Source organism: Gossypium raimondii, chromosome 8 (assembly GCF_025698545.1).
Source record: "Gossypium raimondii isolate GPD5lz chromosome 8, ASM2569854v1, whole genome shotgun sequence".
NCBI classification, from domain to species: domain Eukaryota; kingdom Viridiplantae; phylum Streptophyta; class Magnoliopsida; order Malvales; family Malvaceae; genus Gossypium; species Gossypium raimondii.
In genome coordinates, this window is record NC_068572.1 from 57,445,943 (window position 1) to 57,467,536 (window position 21,594).

The 21,594-nt window shown below is 32.8% G+C and overlaps 1 protein-coding gene and 1 pseudogene across 1 annotated transcript; both read right to left on the reverse strand.

The window, feature by feature from the left end:
* Positions 1–7,129: 7,129 nt before the first annotated feature.
* Positions 7,130–8,293, reverse strand: LOC105792436 (uncharacterized protein At5g39865). The gene has a single exon (XM_012621014.2). The coding sequence runs from the start codon at positions 8,057–8,059 to the stop codon at positions 7,340–7,342; it is 720 nt and encodes a 239-aa protein (XP_012476468.2). The 5' UTR covers positions 8,060–8,293; the 3' UTR covers positions 7,130–7,339.
* A 1,842-nt stretch (positions 8,294–10,135) lies between these two features.
* Positions 10,136–17,248, reverse strand: LOC128031921 (ubiquitin-activating enzyme E1 1-like; annotated as a pseudogene).
* Positions 17,249–21,594: the final 4,346 nt, after the last annotated feature.

Genomic DNA, 21,594 nt, shown 5'->3' on the forward strand with positions numbered 1-21,594 from the left:
TTTTCTAATTTGGCCCCGTATTCTGCTTTGGTTTCATTTCAACCCAGCTTGCAACGCTGCGTTTTGGGGAAGTGGGATATTTCCCAATCGGGCCCCCATATAATACGCGCGTTGCAGTATGGTCCCTCACTTTTCTTTAATCTTAGTTGTTCCCTGTTAATTCAACTTTTTTTTATGATTTAATCCTTTTTGTTATTTAGTTTTTTTTTATTAAGAAATGTATTGTTATTTTATTATCATACTTATTCTTATTATTGTATTATTATTATTATTTATTTGTTTTCTACATATATAATCAACTTTATATTTTTATAGAAAGGTAATTTCTAATAATAATACTTTATACTATTATATGTATAGAATATAGATTTTTCTTACTATGCGTACATATATATTTAATAATATATTATTGTTTTCAAAGGATATTTTTATGAATGAAAACCTTATTCCTTTTAAATTTGTTATCTTATTCTATTTATTTAACTTTTATATTTTTATTATGTATATACTATTGTTTATACTAGATTTTATTTATATAAATTAAAATGTAGGTATTCATTTTAAGTTATTCACTTTTATTTCATTTTGTTTTTTTTTTAAATCTTTCATTAAAATTTATTCAAACCTTTTATTTCTTTCCTTAGTTCTATTACCAAATTGTATCAAATACTCATATTACTTATTGTTCTTATTGTCTTTTCAGTTTTTGAATGATTATAAATTTATGAGTTGCTTAATTTTAATGTGGATGCTTGTATAATATGATTAAAGTCAATGTTTGTATTTGCCTATTATTTATTAAATTGCCTCTAGTTTAAGTTTAAACTGTTATTCATCTTTTACATCATATATATTGTTATTCAATCATGTTCTCTGTAAGGACCCAAAATTCACGAGCATCGAAAAAATATAATATCGGGCCTCCGTCTTAGTAATTTGAGTTCGAAAATAATTATTAGAAATATTTACTAGACTAGTTGTGTGTTTAATTAGGTTTTAGATAGGTGAATTTAGCTTAATTAAGAGTAATTAGTAAAATGATTAAATTATAATAGAAGTGAAAGTTTAATTATAGATTAAAATAAATTAAAGGAAAATAATAGGGACCAAATGGGCAATTAAGCTACATTTGGAGGTTGAGGCAGCATAAGATTGTAAAAATCTTAGATTTTTATATTATTATTTATATAAATATATAAATTAATTATAAAGTATATTATTAAATTAATTATATTATATTATTATATTTAAAAAAAGTTGACAAATGTATGGTGCATATGAAGATATGTGGAAAAATGAAATACATATATTAGTAATTATTACATATTTACTTATAAAGTAAATAATATTATATTATTATTGTATTGTTATTATATTAAACTAATTAAATAAAAGATAGAAAAAGAGAAGTAGAAACAGAATAGGTGAAAAAAAAAAGACAGAGAAAGACGAAAACAGGGGAGAAAGGAAAGGGAAAGAAAAATAAAAGGGAAAACTAGGGATTTGAAGCTTGAAGTTTAATAGGTAAGCTAAATCAAGTCATTTTCTCATAAATTTGATGTTTTTGGAATCCTAGAGTGAAACACTCTTGGATTTAAGTTGAAAACTTGAAAGATAATAGATTTTTGAGTAAGGTTTATGTTAAATAAATGATGGAATTGAGGGTTTATTTGATAGAAATTTTGATTAGAATTGATAAAAGGATTAAATTGTAAAGCGGAACGACAAAACATAACATCAGAAGTCTCAAACGTACCTTTAAATCAACCGAATTTCTTAATGACAGCCCAGAATCTATTAGGCATAGAACTCCTGTACGTAAAAGAAGAAAGATTGAAAATTTTGACTATGCTTCAGAATCTCTAATCAATTTAACTCTTAAATACAATGGAAAGAAATACGTAACTCGCATTAGTCAATGCGTATATAGGAAAGAAACCGAGCAAATCGGATGAAGATATATATATTCCACGACTCTTCTATTACGTAAACAAAATTTAGGATAGATTAGGCATCTAAACGCTACGTTACCTTGGATGACGCTGGATCGATTTCTTGAGCTTTTGATTAGTTTTCATATTGGAAGGGAGAAATTGCTAATATTTTTGGAGGAAGTGAAGTTGTTTATGGTCTCTGGTAACGTTCGAACTTGAATGAATAGGGATTGGGTATGAAGGGAAATCTTTGCAAATCAAAAGAAAAGAAACCGAGCAAATCGGTGAAAAGAAAAGAAAAGAAAGAGGAGCAAATCGTGAACCGAGCAAATTGATGAAGCTAGAAGGAAGGAGCAGAAGACGCAAAGGGAAGCCGATCGGGAGGGTAAAACAGGAGGGTAAATCAAGCGACACCTAAACCGAGCAAAAGGAGGGATTAGAAATCGGTGGATTTCACCGATTAGGTCGATAATGTATTAGACCCGTAATAGCAATACCATGAACCAAGCAACGGATTAAAGGGGGATTAAGTGGGGCCCACCGATAGCCAATACACCCAACCAAACATGATGTTAGTGTATTATCTCACACAAATCCAAATCAAAGTTTCTCTCAAATAATGATTACTTATGTAAAGCCCAAAATCTGCCCGGGCCCAACATATTCAAAACAACCCAATTACAAAAAACAAGCCCAGATTCCTAACCCAAATCAAAACTAAACCCTAGCCCAACTAAAACTAAAAATTATTAGCCAAGGGGAACCCTAGCCTCTGCCGCTCCTCCCATGCGCGCCACCACCAACACAAGCCTCTGCCAGCCTCTGCGCACGCCGCCACCGCTTGAGATCCACCTACCATCACCCCTCCACGCGTGTCAGAACACCTGCAAAGAGCAGTAAACACGCAGCAGAGAGAAGAAAAAAAACAAAAAACAATAGATATGAACAGTTGTATCTGGCTATAAAAGCCAAAATCTAACCTTTGTAACCTTCCTTTGATTTTTACGAACATTTGGAAATAAAAAAAGAACAGGTTACTTACTTTTTTTGATCTATTTATTTTATTTTATCTTTTTTTTTATTTTTCTTTTTTTCATTTTTCTGTTATAAATCCTTTTAATATTAATACAAAAAAGAGAAAATAATAAAGGGGGAAGGGAAATACCTGAAGCCGCTGCGTGGCTCCGTCGACGGAGGTCTCTTCGTCGTAGTCGGGGTCGGGCTAAAAGGGATGGTTAGATTTCTCCTCTTTCTCTCTTGGCTTCTCATCATTTGTGTCACCCACTGGATTTAAAAAGGGACTAAAGGCCCCGTCTTCCGCCTTTGCCCGTCGACCATCGCGGCGGCGCGATCAGAGAAGTGGAGAAGAGGGACGGCGGCGGGGTTCCAAGGCTAGACCTGGAACCCTAGCAGAGAAAAGGGACTTCCATTTTAAATTTTTTTTTGTGTTCTTTGACAGCAAATGAAACAGTAGAAAAAAGCAAAAATTTTTAGTTTTATAGTAATTAAAACGGCGCCATTTGAGGGGGGTAACCTGCGCCTCTTTGCCCTAATGGGTAATTTGCGCATTCGGTCCCTCCATCTAGCGCTGAGGTGCAATCTGACCTTTTTATTATTTTCGATTTTGGCCACATAATTTGGCGCTTGTTCCAATCTGGACTGCAAAAACAAAGCAGTCGCATGTAAATGGGAATAATTCCTTCTTATTTCACGCCTTTGTGCGTATTTTATTTTAGTCCCTCAATCGATTCCTTTTTGTTCTCTTTAAAAATCTGCCCTAAAATGTTACGCGGATCACGATTTGATCCCAGGCAGTTTTATTTATGATTCTGTTTTTTATTTTTTATTATTATTTTTATTTACTTCACCTATTTTTTGTCGGTTTATTATTATTTCTTCAACATTTTATAATGAAAATCACTTTTAAAATAGATTAGTCACTGCCTATTATTCTTTTATTATTGTGCTTGTTTCTTGTACATTTTGTTGATTTTGTCATTTGTTTTAATTATTAGGTTTTTCATATTATTTTATTCTTTCTAATTTTCATGTGCTACATTTTTATGTTACTTCATTTATTCTAGTTGCAATTTAACTACCTGTCACACCATCATCATTATACTCCATTATTTACGTTTAAATATTTCATTCATAAAGTATTTTGCATCATTGCATTAGTGTTGTATTACACAATATGTTTAAGAAGAAAATATCTGTTCTCTTCCATGCGATACCTACGTTCTATCAAGTACCATGTTAGTTCGTATTAGAATTCAAAAAGAAAGTTTTAAACAAGGTAATGTTTCGCGTTTTAGGAATTCGAGAAATTGTACCCTAACTTACTAGGTCTCAATTTTCTCGTTACACCCAAATAGCAAAATATCCTTTTAAATTTCCAAACACATAAAATTTTGAAAATAAAGGCAATATTCCATATTTAGAAAATTCGAGAAATTGTGCCCTAATTTACTGGGCTTCGATTTTTCTCGCGTTGATCCTAAATAACCGAATATCCTTTTAAAATTATAACAAATGAGGTTTGAATAAAAAAATAAAATAATAAAAGGCAAGCTTACTCTCAAAATACGAGGTGTCGTGTCCTAACTTACTGGATGTGACATCTTGTTACTTCGAGATAAGGAGGCATTTTCCATTTTGATTTATTAGAGTAATTTTAAAATAACGCAATATAAAGAGGGATCTTATTTTTAAATTCTTTTCGAGTTTTTATTTTTCGACACCAAGACATTAAGTAATCAATTAGGTACCAATTTTGGGTGTATCGAGGGTGCTAATCCTTCCTCGTGCGTAACCGGCTCCTGAACCTATTTTTCTGAATTTTGTAGAGCAAAATCGTTGTTTTAATAAAAATTAAATCGTTTATTAAAAACAGCCACTCTTCGAGGTGGCCTGATCACACGTCATCGAAAAAAGATTGGTGGCGACTCTCGTTTTCGTTTTCGTTTTCAAAATCCAAGTCGACCCCGTTTTGTCAAAAAAATGTTGTCAACAACTTCCATCTTAAAATATATTATATTCTAGCTTTGATTCTTGTTCTATAATCTTGCTATTTATATCCTATGATTTTTTTCCGATTATGAAGAAATGATTAAACATTAATAATTATAATAAAAATAATTCGACTCGAAATTGGATCCCATTAATCTTCCTATCTAATAAAATTTTAAAGACTCTATGAGAGAGTGCATTCCAAACACGACTGAATAATCTTTTTCTTCCCCACTTCTTTTTCATTTCTGATGATACCATGTATCAACAAAGCATCTAATAATTTTCAAAGCAAATATATTTTTTGGAATTATGAATAATAATAAGAAGTAGAAGAATTGAATAAAAAAATTACCTACCCCTTTCGTGTATTACTCCACGTTTCCAAGTTTTCTGAAAATTTTTACTTCCCTCCTCTGTTACGTGGTTAAGCAACGTTGAAGAGGAGTTACGTACGCATCTTCTAACCCTCATTTGGCTACAATTCTGGCCTCTACTTGCTGTCGTTTATGTTATGTTTTTCATCACCGATACTTTAATGGCACCATTTCTTTTTATAAGAGACAGGGTAGGAAACTTACCTGTAATTCATTCAATTAATGCACCACAATTGATACGAAGGAAACTCCAAATTTTGTTTTTGTTTTGAACTTTCCTCTCGTAATTGCTTAATAATTTAGCAGGGTAAACTATATCCAATGTCATTGAATTATTAGTAATTTTATATTTTGGTCACTCAATTTCAAAAAATTATAAAATAATCACTTAACTATTTGAAAGTTTACAATTTGTTGATCATAAGGCCACTTGAGGGATGTACTCCACCTGCTACAGGTTGGAAGGTCGCTAGAAGCTTCACACCTCGTTTTATCCATCTGAGCAGGCAAAAGGTAACCATTCGAGGAAACTAACCATCCGTTCCTCTAGGCATCCAACTTTCTGTTAAGGATGTGATCCTTTTTATCATCAAATCTCACGCGGGCTTAACTATTTCGTACTCCAAATCACAACGAATGACAAGATATGTCCCTATATGACCAAACAGAATGTAGCCTTTTGAGGAAACTAACCACCATTCGAAGAAACTAACCATCTATTCCTCCAGGCACCCGACTTTCTGCTAAGAACATGATCCTTTTAGTCACAAAACCCCATGAGAGCTCAATTGTTCCAATACCCCAAATTAAAACGAATGACAACATATGTCCCATCACAAACATCATTGTCTCATCAAAGACATTCACCCTATGCCTCTTGCAATTATGACTTGATTGCAAATCTAACACGTGAACGTCATCCTACGTAGGACCTTACCTATAAATAGTCCCTAATACGATGACAAGGGGATCGACTCTCCAAGATACTTGCCTACACTCTACCAACTTACCTCAACACTCAACCTTCATACTTTCTCCACTTTCACTCTTTGTAATTTTCGACTCTCTGCCTCAAATTGGGTGAACCAACCTTCATTAACACCACCATATTCTCCTCCATATCTCCTCATTATTATACACTTGATATCAACAATCATATGTAATATAATATATATTAGTCTCGTAGTTTCCATGTGACTTTAAAAAAAAAAGCGTGTTGGATGCCTTTTTATCTTTTAATGAATTAACTAAACCTATTTTCCCTACAAGTACTAAACTAGATCTAAGGATTTTCCTAAAAACAACTAAAACTAGGTTAGATTAATTCGATTTAAAAGTCACTTGAAAAGTATGCAGCTAATATATATATATATATATATATATGATAAAAAGTTATTTAATGGTGACATTAGTAGTATATTAAAGATTTTACAGTAGAATGATTTTAAATAAAATTTTTAAATAAATCATAATTATTTTATAATTTTATGAAGTTGAGTAATTAAAATATAAATTTTAAATAGTGCAGTGATTTCTTAAGTCTAACAATTCTAATCAGGTGGTGTAATGAATTGTTGAGGACTTACCAAAACATTTTCTTGTAAAATGACTGTTGATTACTACATTTGTATGGTTTCTAACATCCAAAGTTCCGTTTCTCATACCAGGATCAGCATCGGAATTATTGTTGCATGTTCAGTTCACAAAATGTAATCTTCATAAACCAAGAAGAAATCAGTGGTAAACAAAAGTTTTAAAGCAGATTGCAATTTTAGTCAACAAACTATATCCATCAATCACGACACCAAATTACCTCAACCATTTACATGTTCATCATCATAAGAAACTCTACTCATTAACTGTAAATACAATTACAATCCTACTATTCTTATGTTCCTTCCTTTTTAGAGGAAAAAAAGGTCAGCTCTCTGCTCTTACAATCTTAAGCAATGAATTCATTGTTTGGACTTTGGACAAATAATAATAATAACTACATTAACTAACCCAAAATTTTTGCTTTTATGTTAACAACAAAAAAAAAAAAAAATTACAAGAGCAAGAAGGGCACCTGATTAGGCCATTTTCATTACAGGCCGTACAAGTCTTGAACCCAGATTTTTGAGTGTACAATTTACGGCTACCGTTACATTCGTTGCACAAGAGGAATCTGTAACCGCCGCAGACGACACAAGTGCCAGGTTCAGCTGCGGGCAGTCTTTCGACGATCTTCTTGAGCTCGCCGATCTCGTGGAGCTGTTTGATCTCCTCTGCCCCTCCCATGTATCTGCCGCCAATGAAAACCCGCGGCAAAGTCAAGTTGCTTTGACCCAGGATCCCACGCAATTCGTTTAAGAACCTGGAGTCCATCGACAGGTCCCTCTCGTCGATCGAGACTCGGAATCCATGGAGGATCGACCGCACGGTCTTGCAATCCTCGAATGTCGACCGAACCACCTGAAGGCTTGTGAAATAGACCACAACCCGCTTCTCGGCGCCCGGGATGGAAATGGAAGGATCCGAAACCGAATCCGTGATTTTCCCGGTGCGGGCGGGGCCCCATGAACGGAGGAGGGAGTTGGCGATTCGCACGCGGTAGAAGACATTGGCGTTTCTTTTGGAGGAGGCGGAAGAATCCTGTGTGCAAAGGTGTTGGATATCTTTGAAAGAAGAGCAGGAGAAAGGAGATGAAGTATCATGAATCCGCAATGGCATTTTCTTGTTGCCCCACGGTCGCCACATTTGAATAGAAGTTGAAAGATGAGATTTTCTTTTGTGCTCTTCAAAAGCTCAACGTAGAAAATAGCATGAGAGCAACAAACAATCAAACAAATGAAGTTGCTTTGTTTTGTTTTGCTTACGGAGGGTTTGGGAGAGTGGGTTTTTTTCACTTCTTCTGGTTTGGCTTTGCTTTGGTATTGGGGGAGGCAGACAAGAGAGATGGCCAGTTGGTTTATTAGTTATGGTAGTTGAGAGAGCATGGGCTTGGTTTATTAATGAAGCAGCTTTAGAAGGATGATACTTAAAATTTTTTTATATCCCATTTTAATATTTGATTTATTGTTTAACCCTTAAATTTTAAAAAAAATCAATACAAATACATTAAGTTAAGCCACCATGGGGTAGAAGACCACTAATTTTATCTGCCTAATCCTGTTTTCCATTGATTAGTTATATCTCCAAATACTTACACTTTAGAAGTTATCTTGATTATGCAGCCGGTTCATCTTTTGGAACATGTCTAATACTCCATATTCCATAGTATTCAATTATCTTTCTCAATAATCTTAAGAAAAAATTGCCAAATGTCTATTTTGAAGGACATTAATCACCTCTAAATTGTCATCACCTTTAAAAGTGTTAAAAAACCATCAACCAATCAAAACATGTCGAGTGGCAAATGTTGACTCTAATGTAGTTGTTGATTGTGGGTGTATCTGTCAAATGTTAACTATAATGTGGTCGTTGATTGTGGGTGTATCATTGATAAGCATTTGACTATGTTGACTAATCAATCTTGATGTTGATTGAATAAAAATTGTTTAAAAATATTTAAAATGTGGTAAAAGAATATTTAAGAAATGTAAAAAATTATAAAATAAATATTATAAATTTATAAAAATAATTAAAAATAAAATTAAGTTGTCAAAACTATAGAAACTGTAAAAAAAAATATTTTAAAAATGTATAATTTCTTACATTTTGTCTCAAACCCTCAATCATTTCTCATTTGTTTCTCAACCTATACTCCCTCACTCAAGCATTTCTCTCGACCCGAGTGAAAGATTTTGTTTGAAGAAATAGAAGTATGTATCTGATTTCTACCTGTAATTGCCTACTGGGATTGGATGAAATCCATACAAGCTGGATTGTTCATAAAATAGATGAAATATTGATACAATCCAGTCCCACATCTAAAATCCATATTAAAACCCACAAAATGAAACAATAAAAAACCCACCGTTAGATCATCAAGCTAGATCTGACGAAGGGCTTGGAAGAGATGATTTTAACTATGAATAGGAGGTTGTTGATGTGGTCGAAGGTCATTGTAAGCTATCATCAATGGCGAAAAAAATGGAATTTAGAATTAACTAATTATGTTGAAATTTTTAGTTAAATAACTTTGTAGTTTTAACTTTGATTTAATTTTTGTAATTCTTTGAAGAGTTTCTAATATATATTTATTCTTTTAAAATTTTTAAATAATTTTAATTCTTCTTTTACATTTTAAATATTTGTTTTATAGTTTTTTCAAATTTTTTGACAAGTCAACGGGGACATCAGTAGTCTAACATTTGCCATATGATGTGTTTTGATTGGTTGACAATGATTTTTAACATGTTAGTTTCAAGTATAATGGAGCAATAGTTTTAAGTATAATATGAGAAAATGGGTATAATTCAAAGGTCAAATCGACAATAAAGCCTAAAAATTGTTAGCCAAAAGCAGAAATGGAAGCAATTTTGAGCTTTTTTTCAGTATTCTTACCTCTCTTTCTTTTTGTACAGAAAGAAGGTGATTTTTCTGATGCCTTAAATTTCACTTCAGCAGCTTAACAGCTAAAGCTTGGTTTTTACTTACCAACTTGGTTCAGCCATTAAACTCATTAATGAAACATGGACATTTGTCCCTTCACCATCAAATGAAATGCTAGTAAAACTTGTATTAATAAGCCTAACATCTCTTTGCCATCGATTTTAATTAAGATATGAAAGAGAAAGTAATAAATTAAAAGGAGATGGATCCCAACATGTGGAGATTGGGACCATAGATAAGGCAGCCAAGTGCCATAATTCCTGAACAGACAGACAAGCGTGTTCGGAAGGACAGAATGAATTGTTTCCAAAAGTTAAAAAGGTTAGAGATCAGAAAAGCAACATCCCAAAGTGGAGGACTCTGAAAAGTTTCACCATTTCACATGGTTTGGAGACAAAGTGAAAGAGTATGACAATACAACATTATCCACATGCACATGCTCATCAATGAAGTTAATATAGTTAATGTTCCATTTTTGTATGCTCATTGCTATAACACCAGAATAGAAGAATGCCAATGTCATCCTAAAATCACAGCCTCGTTTATCAGGTGGATTGAATAAAACACCTCAACGATAGTATACGGAGATCTGAGGAATGTTGATGTCATTGTCTTCATCATCCTCACATGCCACTACCACATCCAAGTGGGACCGGTAGGGAGGCAAGTCTTCCTTGGCTATTTCCCGAGCCACATCTACCACCTTCTTATCCAATCGCTCTTTATGTCTCGGAAACATGTTGTTGAAGAGCAGGCAACTTCCATAAGATATGCTGTAAGCATTCAAGCCCTTATCTTTGAGCCACTGGATGAGTTCCCTCACTGTGGGATTACCACTCAAGATCCATCTGTCCCACACAGTCCAGCTCATGTCACGGTGCTTCATGACCTTGGGCGGGACTGGCTCAGCCATAGAGAACAAAGGCAGTGCTAAGTTTGCAAATGTATTTCGATAGTCCTCCACTTTATGTGCTCCATCAAGAACCTTGTATAGTTCAAGGCAGACAAGGCCAGTAGCCATAGCTGTTGAAGTGGCAATTGCTGGAATGATTCTTCCAGCAATAAACTTTGCCTTTAGCTTATCCACCTCGGGAATACTATAGTTCCTTGCCCTCATGTTGGCAAGCCCAGCTATAAGATCCATGTGATAGTTTGTATCATCATCCTAGAATTCATGAGATTACATTAGCATTAACTTCCATCAAAAGTTGATTATAGGTTTCTAGAGATAAATAAGGATAGCACAAAAAGATATCGTTACAAGTTATCACCGGAGAAGATGTAATCAAACCTTTTCAAATTGAATTGGTTTCATCCTGAATCCTGAAGGCAAATTGTTCCTACAACGCTCTAATTTGAAGAGTAACTCATTAATAACGGCTGCATCATCCACAGAACCAGTGGAAAGACTAGTAGCCTTCTCATCTGTCTCAATTTTGACTCCTTCCTTCGGTTGGAAATCTGGGACTATTACCTTCTCAACTGCCTTGGCCAACATCTTAGTATTTTGACCCAGTCAGGACTGGGATCCCAAATGTTTCAGCTCTAAGTATAGATGCAGCCATAATAAATTGAAGATGGCTAGGATCAGTAGTTGAAAATTGAAGAGGACGTGGGAATCGCTTTGGAGCAGACCAGAAGGGAGCCCCAGTACTGGTTGTGGCATCTTCAGGAAATGTAAATGTTAACTGCTTCACCCGGTTAACAAAATAGTCTTCAAATCTAAGTTCAAAAGTAACATAATATCAATCAAAAGGTCCTACAAGAAAATGATGCAAACAAAGAATTCTAGTACTACCTTAGGCGAGCCCAAGTAACACAATCCTGGAATGTCTCACATTTTTCCTGCTCAAGGCACTGAAGGATGCGCTCTAAGTTATCCTTAGCTTGAGCATCAGCAGCATTTCTCATTGCGGTAGCATATTCAGATGGATTGGAAAGATAAGCATTCACTTCAGCAGGAGTTTTCTCAAGCAAGCCCTCAAACTCAGATCGAGCCCAAGTCAAACAATGGTCAATGTTGTGTGGAAATGAGTGCACCGTGCACATTGGAGCCTGTTTCTCGGTTGGGTCTCTTGAGGCTCCATAGTTCTCAGTTAGATGAGGAATCACCATCTGGGTGTTGCATTTAGCACCAAGAGTTCCTGACTCAAGAAGTGGTTTCTGGAAATACAAGCACCTCTGATCAACATACAACCTAGCATTGACATTATCCAATGCATTGATGACCACTGTTAGGTTCTCCCAGAAGTCGTCATTAAACACACACTCAGTTTCAGGACCCACACGATTTTGCAAAGCTTCAATTTTAAGCTGAGGATTTATAGATACAGCAGCAGAAGCAGCAACAGTAGATTTAGCTTGGCCGATGTTCCAATCCCGGAACAAAAACTGCCTGCTAAGGTTGCTCTTCTCAATTACATCATCATCAGTGATTGTTAGCTTGCCCTGACTACCACATGAAACACCCATCAATGCCACATTTTTCAGGAACTCACAGCCTAAGGCCCCAGATCCAACTATAAACACTTTTGCGTCCTCCAGATTCTTCTGAAGTTTGGAGCCAAAGACTGATATCTGTGCATCATAACGGCTATTCAATGGTTTAAAATCAATGGGGTCCAAAGGTTCAACAGGGAGAGACTCCACTGAGTCAAAATAGAAGAACTGTTGAAAACAAATGATTTATGGTTAAATTTCCACTAAAAATCAAGTTCAAAAGCAACTAGAATTATATATCAGTTGTCAAAGTATCACGAATTAAGTTGCACAAACTATCACCTATTTAACAAAGTCTCCTAATTCTTACAAAAACAAATTTGCTTAGTTTGACAGATTAATTTAGTTAAGAAGTGCCTAAAAGTTCAAACGAGTTCATGCATTTGTTACTAATAGAAATGAAGTCCCAATAGCATAATTAGAAGGTGTTAACTATCTAAGCATTGGCATCCCTAAATGCATGTGTAGATAGATACCATCTAACATACTTGCGTAACTATGAGAAAAACATATGGAATAGAGTAGTTCCGGCCAACCTGAAAAAGTGGATGAAATTTTCCAGAACATGCTTTGACTACCTCTTGTCCCACAATTCCTCCAAACATGGCAGCCATGGGATTCAGTACTGCTCTGGCACCAAAGGCAAAATGCGTCAGAAGTTTTGGGTTGATATCTTCCACTCCACCCTCCCCAAGGCATTCATTGATGTTACCAGCAATAGATATAAACTTCTGTGCATCTTCTTCCGATCTAGCAACAGGAAAGCGGCCAAATTCACAAATAAACCTATTCAGTGCTTGAAACGCAATGTGCAGGAGAGGAGGGCGGTCAAACTTCGAGAAATCACTCAGAAGAAAATCACCAGGGTCTTTAAGAGCTGCTCTCAATGGCTTAAAATTCAACACCTTGGGTTGTTTCACCTGAGTGACAATGCCACCTTTAACATATGTACCAAAATTTGTGGTGTCCTCCTCAAGAGTAAACGAGTATGGCCTCACACTTTTAATCTTCCGTGGCTTTCCATCATTGAGTTCTTTCATACCCTGAATTTCAGAGAACACAACAAGATCCCCATCCTCAAACTCAAGCCTTTCATCATCGACACATGATACTAGGGCAGGGTTGTCATTGCTGATGGATGCAATTATACCCGTGTGTGGTTCCTCTCCATCAACATCAAAAACAGTAAACTTAGGACCAAAGTCGCAAAAGACAGTACCAAAAAGGCCTCTAACTTCAGTCTTGATAAAGGAAATTGGAGGCTGATGATTATGGCAATAGTCATTATACTCGAGGGATTTTTCAAGACTTATATCAGTGAATACAACAGCCTGCACCAGTTAGAAAAAAAAAACCAATAGAACACAAGATGACATATGTGCTGAAAAAATAAAGAAATTAAAAACATAAGACGAGAGAAAGTGGAGGAAGCCATGAATAATCAATCATAAATAGAGGTGAAATCGTAGGGTTTTTTTATTTATTTTACAAGCAATCAATCTCTACAACTTGAACCCACCGCATGGACGGTAAGACGAACATCCATGACCAATAAGTCAAACAAGGGTTAAATCTTATTCTTCCAAACAGGAGTTGTGGCGAAACATTAATGTTTGTAAACTATTTAAGTTCAATTCGAAAAAAAGTTCAAATTTGATTCAATAATTCAATCGAGCTCAAGCTATTGAAAGACTTGAATTTAAGTATTTTAATTTTGATAGGAGCAACTTGTGAGCCTAATGGAGTTTTTCATTTATAACATATTTATAATATTAAATTACTACTTTACCCGCAAACTAAAATCCAGCCTATATAATTTTTTTCTTTTTACTCTTTCCTTTGCAATTATGCCGTTCACTTTCTCATTTTCGTTCGAGCAGGTAAATGCCAGGGGTGAATTTATTTATTTATTTATTTTTGGATATAGTAAATGTAACTGATTGAGTTTCTACAATTGAATCAAATTCTAGCAAGAGAAGTCAGTGTTGAACTCAAGAAAAACCATGAAAGTTGAAGACAAACAATAGTGTGAAGATGAAGCAGCATTTCGGACTACTTGCTAAGTTTCTGAAACTCGTTAGTTATAGTGGTTTCTGGAGGAACAAGATGTGCTTCAATGTTTCAAGACCCACGCACTAGTTCCTAGGAAGCAGCATTTCTGAAACTCGTTAGTTAGTAAACAACTTTCACAGGAATCTTAGCTAGTTTCTGAGTTTTCCTCTACTTGGTTCTATGCTAACCAATAATCAACAAGAATATTTGACTATGCTCCACCTAAGAAACGAAAATAGTTTTTACCATCACTATTGTTGAAAGTAGCATCACCACAGATGATATTGAAGTTTCAAATAAGGTGCTACAAGTTCCTAAGGCTAAAACCCAGGGGTTATTGGAGATTAGTTGGATGTTAAATAAGTTTAGGCTTAGAAGGGTAATCAAGATACGAGATTTTGGTGAAACTACCTGGATTGCAGAAGAAGAGCCGCAAATAATTGATCACAAAATTTATGCCCAGTGAAAGTTTCCTTGTTTTCAAAGCCAAGGAGAATGACGCAAGACCTTTCCTACTTTACTATTACATTATTTTATTTTATTTATTAATAAGGGTAAACTGTCAAAGTAATCACTTTTGTTTACCTCATGTTACGTTTAGTCGTTTATATTTAAAATGTTATGTTTTAATCACTTATATTATTGATTTGTAACATTTTAATCATCGAGTCATTAATTGTTGTTAACAATATAAGGGTAAGCTAGCATGACATGTTAAATCATCATTTCACCACCGTTACACGTTAATGACAATTGATGTCTCAAGAACTAAAATGTTAGAACACGATAACGTAAGTGATTAAAACGTAACATTTCAAACATAAATGACTAAAATGTAATATGAGGCAAACAAAAGTAACTATTTTAATATGGTACATTATTAATTATTAGACATGGATAGAATTAGGTTAAAGGGTATTAAAGCTCCCAGAAGTTTCAAAAAAAAAACCAACTAAAACTTTGATTTTTTTTCTTTTTTTGGTACTCAAATGAGTCCTTCAACGTTAGAAATACAATTTAAACAAAAAACCCTAAACATGGGCAAAGAATTAGATAAATGAGTGAATAAATTGAAGTACCTGGAAATCAGAAAGTTTTTGCTTGGTCAAAGTGGTCGTTAAGGTGGAAATGACGACAGCATTGTTTAGCTCCTGCAACTTTTGAAGCGAAGCAAGTGCTCTATTCTTACCAACATCATTCTCAGAGAAAACAAAACTACTGGACAAATCCCACATCTCCACCACTCCTTCATCATGCAAGGTCACGGACTTAACACCAGCAAGTATTAGATTCTTTGCTACAGAAAGCCAAAATGAAATTGGAAATCATTAGCTTCACATGACATTCAAATCAAATTATGTACAGTCCTGCACTGAAGATTATAAACTCCTCACACATTGTCTCGTTAACCACCGTTAAAAATATTACGGAACGCATAAATTTTGCCTTTATGTGATATATATTTTAATTTTTAACGCTTTTTAAAATTTTCTTTTACTTTTTTTTCTTTTTATTCTTTTTTTATTCTTCCTTCCTTTTTCACGTTTCTTATTCTTTCCTTTCTTTTTTCTTTATCTGTTCCTTCATCACCATCTTCATCTCACCCATGAACTTTCACCATTATCATCTTCAACTCACGAACCAAAAACCCCAAACCACTGAAAACAAAAACCAGACGTAAACAGCAACAAACGCCCAAACCCATGAATTTGGATTGTGGAGAGGAAAAGCCTGATGAGGCTTTGGTGCTCCATTCGCAGATCCCAACAGTGAAATTGAAGCTTAAGAGTAGATAAACAACATATAGAAAACGGAAGCTGATCCGATGATCGGGAAGGGGATCGGAAAACCTAGGCCGCAACTTTGGTTTTAGATCTACGAAAATCGATGATAATTTTGAAGAAACGGAAAATAGATTCGGAAAGAGCATGAGAAACGAATTTGAAAGTGAAGTTTGGGCTCCGCCGGCCACCGGCGATGACAACCAACGCGGTGACCCGACACCAGAGTTGGCCGGATTTTGGATCTGGCTTTTAGTCTCGGAGAGTTGATGCAACATTTGAATTGGAGAGGAAGAAAAGAAACCGAAAAGAAAGGAAGAAAAAAAATAATATATATTTTAAGTATTAGCGAGCCTCACAAAATATTACTATTTTAATATTAAATTAAAAATGACATGGTGATTAAAAAATATATGGTTGATTTTAACATTGGATGATGGCGCAGTGATCAAAATATCATAAACTGATAATATTAATGATTAATGATTATTTCAAAATAAATTAAAATTTAGTGATTAAAATTCATACCTAAATGATTCTTTTATAATTTACCCTAATAATAATTATTATAATAAATAACGTAGAAAAATGGATACCAATTTCAGCACCGAGGCCTTGCATCCCCGAGATGAGGATATTGGAGGCAAAAAGGCGTCGCATTGTCTCGCGGCCATACACAGCAAGTTGTCGGCTGTGCAGATCCTCATCTATATCATTGTGATTGGCATCTCTGGGAGCCATGACCGATGGCTCAATCACGCAAGTGTTACTGTAGTTACTGCTATTGTCCCCTGTGGTTACGCTTTTGTTATCAGCAGTCAAATCGGCGGCAGCAGTGGTGGAAATGCGATGCTTCTTGGTTGGCGGTGAGACAGTGACGTCGTTTATGTTGTTATTATCATTTTCAGACTCTCCTTCTACAACCTCTCCTTCACCTGCTCTCTTTCTAGGAAGCATATAGTGCATTAAACTGCCGAAAATGCCATAAAACCCAAGAAAAACGATCGTCAATGCCGCTAATGTAGACAATTTCATGTTATCATCCATCCCACACATCTCACTTTTATTAAAAAAAAAAAAAAAACAACAACAAAGATGGGTAAATCGAACCTTAGTCTTATCATGATTGTTATTAAATATTCTTTTATTCTTATTTAAGCATTTAAAAGAGAAAAAAAAAATAAAAAGGAAAAACGTACCGGTTAGGACTCTGATCAAGAGGAGAAAAGAATCCGAGGAAGGAAAATTGGTTTCCTTTAGAGTATATTTTAATTTTGCTGGTGAGTTTGTTTATGCTTCAAGTTCAGTGAGGAAATGAGAATGAAAAGAAGCTTTCCTTTTCTGATTTAGGGTTTTAACAGTTTTAATTTGGTTGTTAATTTTTATATTAATTTTGGGTTCGAGTTTTTACATTTGTTTTAATAAAAATAAATTTTATTTATGGCTTTGGGTAATATATGATTAAGTTTTAAATTTTTCTATAAATATTTTTAAAAATACTGATTTTTAAATAAATAAAAATAATTTATAATATTATTATTTTAAATATATAATATTTATTTTTACAATATAAAATTTTAAATGAGAGAAAATGAAATCAACTGGGTTAGATTACTCACAATTTTTAAGATGACTATGTAAGTTTATTTACAATATTTGTTAATTGGTGCCTTTTATATATATATATATATATATATATATATATATGCTTTAAGACTAATGTTCTATTTATTCTAAAGAAAAAAATATTAATGTTATATTTATAATAATATGGTTTAATATTAATGTTCTATTTGATAGTATGCTTTTATGTTAGGTTGAATATTTATTTGTTTTAAAATACAGATAAAAATTTTTAAAATTAAAATATACTCTAAGTAAGATTTTCAGAATTGAATCGGTGGCCGAACTGGTTAGGCCACGGTTCATATAGTTTTATTAAAAAAATCATAAAAAAATTTGTCCCATTGGTTTTTTTAGCTTAGTTTAATCGGTTCATATCGATTCACAAGTCAACTAGTCTAATGCCTTTCTTCGAACAGATACTGTGACTGGTTCGATCCAATTCAAACAACCATGACTCTAAATCTCTACATTTCGTACATTTGAGATTTAGTCCTATTTTTACTTTCGTGAATTTAATCCTCTACTTTTTAGATTTAAAAGTCCACTTTTAAATTATATATTATCAAAATCATTTTTAATTAACAATTAATTTGACAAAAATAAATAAATTTTAATTTTGCAACACTATTTTTTATTAAGCAAATTGGAGTTGCCACTTATCTTCGTCTAGGTATGATTGAACACTTATTAAATATTTAACTATGTTATATAAATTACATAAACAAAAACAAAAACAAAAACATTACATTATATTACAAAAATACAAAATGAGTCAGATTCACCTAAAGTCGAGCCTTAAATGTTGAGCTAAAGCTCATATTTTTTAATGGGCCTAAAACTTTTCACGATAATTTAGTTTCAAATTTCGGCTTTTTCATATTAATTTTGGTTTAAGATTTTCACTTACCTTTTATCAAATAAATTTTTTTTATAGTTTTTTTAATTTTATTTAGTAAATTTTAATGAATTCTTTTATAAATATTTCTAAAATCAACTTTTCAAGTAAAAGTTAATAAAAAAATCATATAAAAAATTTAAATTATTTTTACTATTATATATATAAAGCATTTAAATTTATATTGTAAAGATTTTATAATAATTATAAATTAAATAAAAATTCTATTCTATTCTATTCGAAGAATCATAATTTTTAAATTTTGATTTCATAAAGAATCCACGCACTTCTATTCGAATTGAGTTCTTCTCAATTTGGTTGCTCGAACCCTAATCAAGTTCGATTTATTCTTTTCCTTTACTTTTGAATTAGTACTAATGTTGGTATCTTAATTACCATTATGCTACCTCACATCATTTATGCCTCCAACATTTCATTCTCATTTCATTCATAAAACAAATACCATTCTCATTTCTCAGGCAATTTATTTTGTTTTTCTTCAAAAAAAAAAATTTACTTGTCTCAATATTTTTCATCTTGAGTTAAGTCGAGTTTAAATAACAATAAATTCGAATTTGATGAACATTTATTTTAAAATTTAGGTTTGTTTTGAGATAAAATTGAGCTACTTAAATTTGCGCTCAAGCTTGAACTCGATCTCGATCAAGGTCGTATGTGTTTAAGTTTGAGATCAAGCTTGACTTGATAATTAAGCTTAAGTTAATAATATATATTATGAGTTAGTATTTGGTACACTAGAAGTACTCTTCTTCTTTTTTTCTCACAAACAACCTTAAAAATTTTTCACTATAAGACACTTGTCAACCCCTAACTTTGTTTGTAGAGTGTACCATATATTTTCCCATATATTAAAGAAAAACAATATAATTTAATAATATAAAATATTTAAAATATATATTAAAATAAAAAAATGATAAGGCTCGTGAGCCATTCGAGGCGAATATTACTAAGCTTAAATTCAGCTAGACTGGCCGCTTAAACTACTTGAGCTTGAAATTAAATCAATAATTATTGAATTAACTTAAACTCAATTTGAGTTGATGTCTTATTTACACATTTAAGTGTATGAAACAATGACAAAAGCCCATAACCAACAAGGCTCCAATTTGCTGTTGGGCTACAGCTCACATTTTCAACGAAGCCAGGCCCAGAAAAGAGATGTTTTGCTTTCTTCTAACCAACATTTCTGACGCTCAAAATTGTGTTTCCAATCAACCATATCATGCATATGTCACCATCTTTAACCACATAGGAGAAGTTTTAGTATGGATTAAAATTGAATTATAAAATTTTAAAGGAGTGAAAGTGCAATTTTGTTATTTTATTAATTTAAGATTACATAATTTCTTCAAAAGGTACCTTAGTTCCACCTATAGATAAAAAAATCCACATGCTTTTCAATGAGAATAGTGGATAAATTGTTTGGCAGTGATTACGTAAAAATAGTGGTTTTCATCGTAATAAACTGATTTTGAGTTGACTGATTTAGGGTTTAGATCCTATTTTCTCTACCTTATTATTAATGGCGTTAGGGGTTAAGGTTATATTTTTCAACAATATTATTTTTAAAGGTTAAAATTGGGTCCTCTCTTAAGAAGTGTAATGTACTTTTTTTTTGTACTAGTAATTATAAACCAACTAAATTCCTAAGTAGTAGTAAAGAATAATGCATCTAGATCTCTATGTAGCAGCGCTAGAGCTGAGTTTGGGAGTTGTTCAAATCTCTGTAAATTATTAAGATTACAACTTGTTAATTTAATCATGTAGTCAAAAATTTTATTACGTCGAATTTAAATACTCCACTTGTTAATTTTATATTAATGTTTTTGGTTTTATAATAATATTTTAAAAAATTACAATAATCATATAAATTTATCATATTCAAGCATTCATGTAATATTTATATCAATCTTACGTTATTATTTACAATATTTATATGATATAATAGTAGTTAATTGTAATGAGGATATCCATCATTCACAAAAAGGTTTAATTCTATTGCTATAAATGTTGTTCGAAGAAATAAATGAGACATCGAATCGTTATTTTTTGTTCTTTTAAAGATCAAACTTATAGATTTTCACATTTTTGAGTCAACATCAAGACCCCACAGTAGAATAGGAACAGAGGATGGTGGGTGGGTATAATAAATAAAACAAAACAAAGGCCACTGTCCCACACTTTAAATACCATCAATGCTATCATGAACCACTCATGTCATGCTACGGGCACCATTATTTATAATCTATTTCTCCCCATAAGTTTAGATAGATTGTGCGCATTTACATGTGGTTAGTGTATAAGTAATGGTAACAATAAGATTAAATGCTGTAATAATAAAAATAAGTAAATGCTCTAAACCCACCTTTAATATTTTTAACTTCAAACTAAATACAATTTTATCAATTTCAATGCATATAATGGAGTTCCTAATAATAAAAGGATGAAATTGCCTAAGTCCCTGTACTTTTTTACGATTTTGGAATTTAATCTTTATGCTTTTATTTATAAAATTTAATCCTTTATTTTTAGATTTCAAAATTTAGGTCCACATGTTAATATTGTTGATATTATTTTGTTAAATTGATTCATTACAACATCATTTTTAATTATATTACTATTAAGTGAGTAGTTTTTTATTGTAAAATGTCACACCAATAAATTTAATAAAAAATAAAATTTGTGAAGTAAGGGACTAAATTCTTGAAAATAAAAATACAAAATCAAATTTCAAATTTATAAAAAGTAGAAGGACTTATAACATATTTTAACTTAATAAAATAAAATTCAGCTAAAATAGATAGTACTAACATGCTAGCTATATTAGTTAGTGGTGTTATCTTCTATTTGATTTTCTTTTGTGA

Bases quoted from the DNA above. Each gene is read 5' to 3' on its own strand.
- LOC105792436 (XM_012621014.2), bottom strand. From the start codon at position 8,059: ATGTGGCGACCGTGGGGCAACAAGAAAATGCCATTGCGGATTCATGAT.